This window comes from Nansenia antarctica, assembly GCF_963989245.1.
Source record: "Nansenia antarctica genome assembly, chromosome: 4".
Classification (NCBI taxonomy): domain Eukaryota; kingdom Metazoa; phylum Chordata; class Actinopteri; order Argentiniformes; family Microstomatidae; genus Nansenia; species Nansenia antarctica.
The window spans coordinates 52,966,082-52,969,196 of NC_137689.1; the positions used below are offsets into that span (position 1 = coordinate 52,966,082).

Consider the following 3,115-nt stretch of genomic DNA (forward strand, 5'->3'; position numbering starts at 1 on the left):
AGCAAACACACAAAAACACACACGCATACACACACACCACACACACGCACACACTCTCAGAGACACAAAGACGCACACAGACACAAACACACACATACACATACACACACAGAGCCACACACACACACTCACAGAGCCACATACACACACACAGACACACACACCCTCACACTGCGGTCACAGCGACCAGCACACCTCAACCCTTTGTCGGAACATGAACTCACATCTGTGTGTGTGTGTGTGTGTGTGTGTGTGTGTGTGTGTGTGTGTGTGTGTGTGTGTGTGCGTGTGTGTGTGTGTGTGTGTGGACGCGCTCCATAGATATCACTTACAGTAGAGTAGAGTAGGAGGGCGTGAGACAGGAACTCCATACAGGCTTCAGGTGTTCAAAACACACACGCACACACACACACACACACACTCACACACACACACAGTGACACACACACACACTCAATGACACACACACATACACACACACACACACACACTCAATGACACACACACACACACACACACACACACTTCACAGGGGAGTAGAAGTGGAGAGATTATGTCTCTGTATATAGATATAGAGCACAGTCAGTGCCTTTGGCTCAGTGGAATTGTTCCGAGTTGCCTGGAAGTTATGCAGAAACACGATCTGCTGTAACTCTTCCTCCCGCACCGAAGCCCGAATCCTTACTGACTATGCACCCAATAGATCTCCCTCCGACTTCACTTTCATTATTCCAACCAGAGCCCCATGTTCTACTTGTAGGTCTCCGGTTCTCCCCCTCTGGCAGCAGAACCAGAACACCGTACTATAAGTCATTGGGTTACTGACCTCCCCCAGTGGTGTTGTATTGAGCTGGGGTTCTCCTCCCTCCTCTGCGTGTTCTGCAGGGTCGCATTGGAGGCTGGTGGAGGTCCGATCTGGTGGCCAGGGCCTCATAACACTCCATATAACGCATGTGTGTTTGATGTGTATGTACACCGCTGCCTGGCGTGTATATTGAGATGGTTTCTCCTCTGTGTGTGTTCCAGGGACATGGTCCCGGGTGTTGTGTATACGTACAAGGTCCAGACCATCTCCATCCGCAGTGAGAGTGAGCCCTCCCCGCCCCGCAGCCACCAGCTGGGCGCGCCGTACTGTGGAGACGGACGTATCCAGAGGTAACGGACATGTCTTTTAATAAACAACCTGGTGAATATGGACCTTCCAGGTGTGTGTGTGTGTGTGTGTGTGTGTGTGTGTGTGTGTGTGTGTGTGTGTGTGTGCGTGTGTGTGTGTGTGTGTGTGTGTGTGTGTGTGTGTGTGTGTGTGTGTGTGCGTGTGCGTGCGTGTGTGTGTGTGTGGCCGTATGTGTGTGTCTCTGAGTGTGTGTGTGTGTGTGTCTCTAGTGACTCTGTCTTGTCTCACAGGTCCCAGGGTGAGGAGTGTGATGATATGAACTCGATGAACGGGGACGGCTGCTCCAGCCAGTGTAAGAAGGAGCCTTTCTTCAACTGTGTCGGTAAGTCCTCATGACTGTAGACGTTGAACCGATAGAAGGGGGCGCATGCATTCAACTCAGTGTAGCCCTTCAGTCATAAAGAGTTAGATCCAATACAACAGGAATATCCATTCAACCCTGTGGTTCATTTTATGTGGAAAAAATATATGTCCTTGATGCCGATCGAGGAAACCCCAGAGGTGCTTGAGTGATTGAGATGTACAGGTAGGTGGAAATGTTGTGGGGATGACGTTTTCCATGACGTTTGGGCGCCATTGAAATGGGAATCTTGGTGAGGGCTGAACCAGACTAGCCAGCTTTAACATTCCCATTTCAATAGCATTGGTCCCCTGGATCTATTTTGATTGGTTGGCTTGAATGCTTCAGCTCATGAGACTAAGAGGAGAAGTCGGAAGACTCTCAAATGCATGTAGTTCAGGTCGGTTCTGAGTAGTGATGGGGGAAGTTAGTTGGTTAGCTACATGCTAGTCAAATATGGTGGTAGTTAGTTAGTTAGCTACATACTAGTCAAATATGGGGGGGGAAGTTAGTTAGTTAGCTACATGCTAGTCAAATATAAACTTTAGCTACATGCTAGTCGAATATAAACAAAGTTAGTTAGTTAGCTACAGTCTAGTCAAATCCTATGAGGGAAGTTAGTTAGTTAGCTACATGCTAGTCATTTATGGGGTAGGGCTGCCAACTGTCCTGTGTTAGCCGGGATATATTTTGGGCTTCATGGGACCTCATTTGTCCCGTATATTCATCCAATCACAGGCCCCCTCATGCGTACGTAGAGTGTAAATGTGCCAATTCCTGCAACCCCCCCCCCCCCCCCCCCCCCACCCCGTGCTCTGACCATCTTTTGTCCGTTTTGGTAGAGAGAAAGTTGGCAACCCTACTATAGGGGAAGCTAGTTAGTTAGCTGTTATGCTAGTCAAAAATGGTGGAAACTAGTTAGCAACACGCTAGTCATACAAGCTGTTCTACGAGTGACATTGAGCAAGACGTTTCAGTGTTCCACATCTGCGCCTGGGACTTCCTCTGTCTAAAACCTTACGCCTTTCTCATCATAAAAGTTGATACCATAGCTCATCATGATGACTCTTGACGACTCGGCGAAAGTCTGGAAATGATTGCGTTTGACAAGAACACATGAACAAATTCATATAGTGGATTCTCTGGCATCACCTCAGACGCTGTTTTTTGACATATGGATGATTTCCTTCCCGCTTTTTTTCTGTCTGTCACTCACTCTCTCTCTCTCTCTCTCTCTCTCTCTCTCTCTCTCTCTCTCTGTATCTCTCTCTCTCTCTCTCTCTCTCTGTATCTCTCTCTCTCTCTCTGTATCTCTCTCTCTCTCTCTCACTCTCACTCTCTCTCTCTCTCTCTCTCTCTCTTTATTTTGCTTGCTTTCTCTTGTTTTTGTGTGTCAAAGCTGCTCCTCAAAGGGTGTGTGTGTCTCTGTGTGTGTGTGTGTGTGTGTGTGTGTGTGTGTGTGTGTGTGTGCCTGTGGGTATGTGTGCCCGTGTGTTTGTGTGTGTGAGTGTGTGTGCATATGTCTCATAATCCATGTCAGATTGCTGGATGGCCTAGCAGGGTCGTTTTCCATTGAGCGCAGCGCTCGGGGATGTGTGTGT

General features: G+C 48.3%; 1 protein-coding gene across 1 annotated transcript in view; it reads left to right on the forward strand.

Moving 5' to 3' along the window:
- The window catches only part of pappaa (pregnancy-associated plasma protein A, pappalysin 1a), a gene marked incomplete at both ends in the record, with an annotated part of 90,897 nt that overhangs the window by 47,686 nt on the left and 40,096 nt on the right, over positions 1 to 3,115 (forward strand). Inside the window, 2 exons of the mRNA XM_080529449.1 lie at positions 1,027 to 1,155; positions 1,405 to 1,496. Of these exons, the coding sequence (XP_080385575.1) occupies positions 1,027 to 1,155; positions 1,405 to 1,496 (221 nt within the window). The remainder of the gene's footprint in view (positions 1 to 1,026; positions 1,156 to 1,404; positions 1,497 to 3,115) is intronic.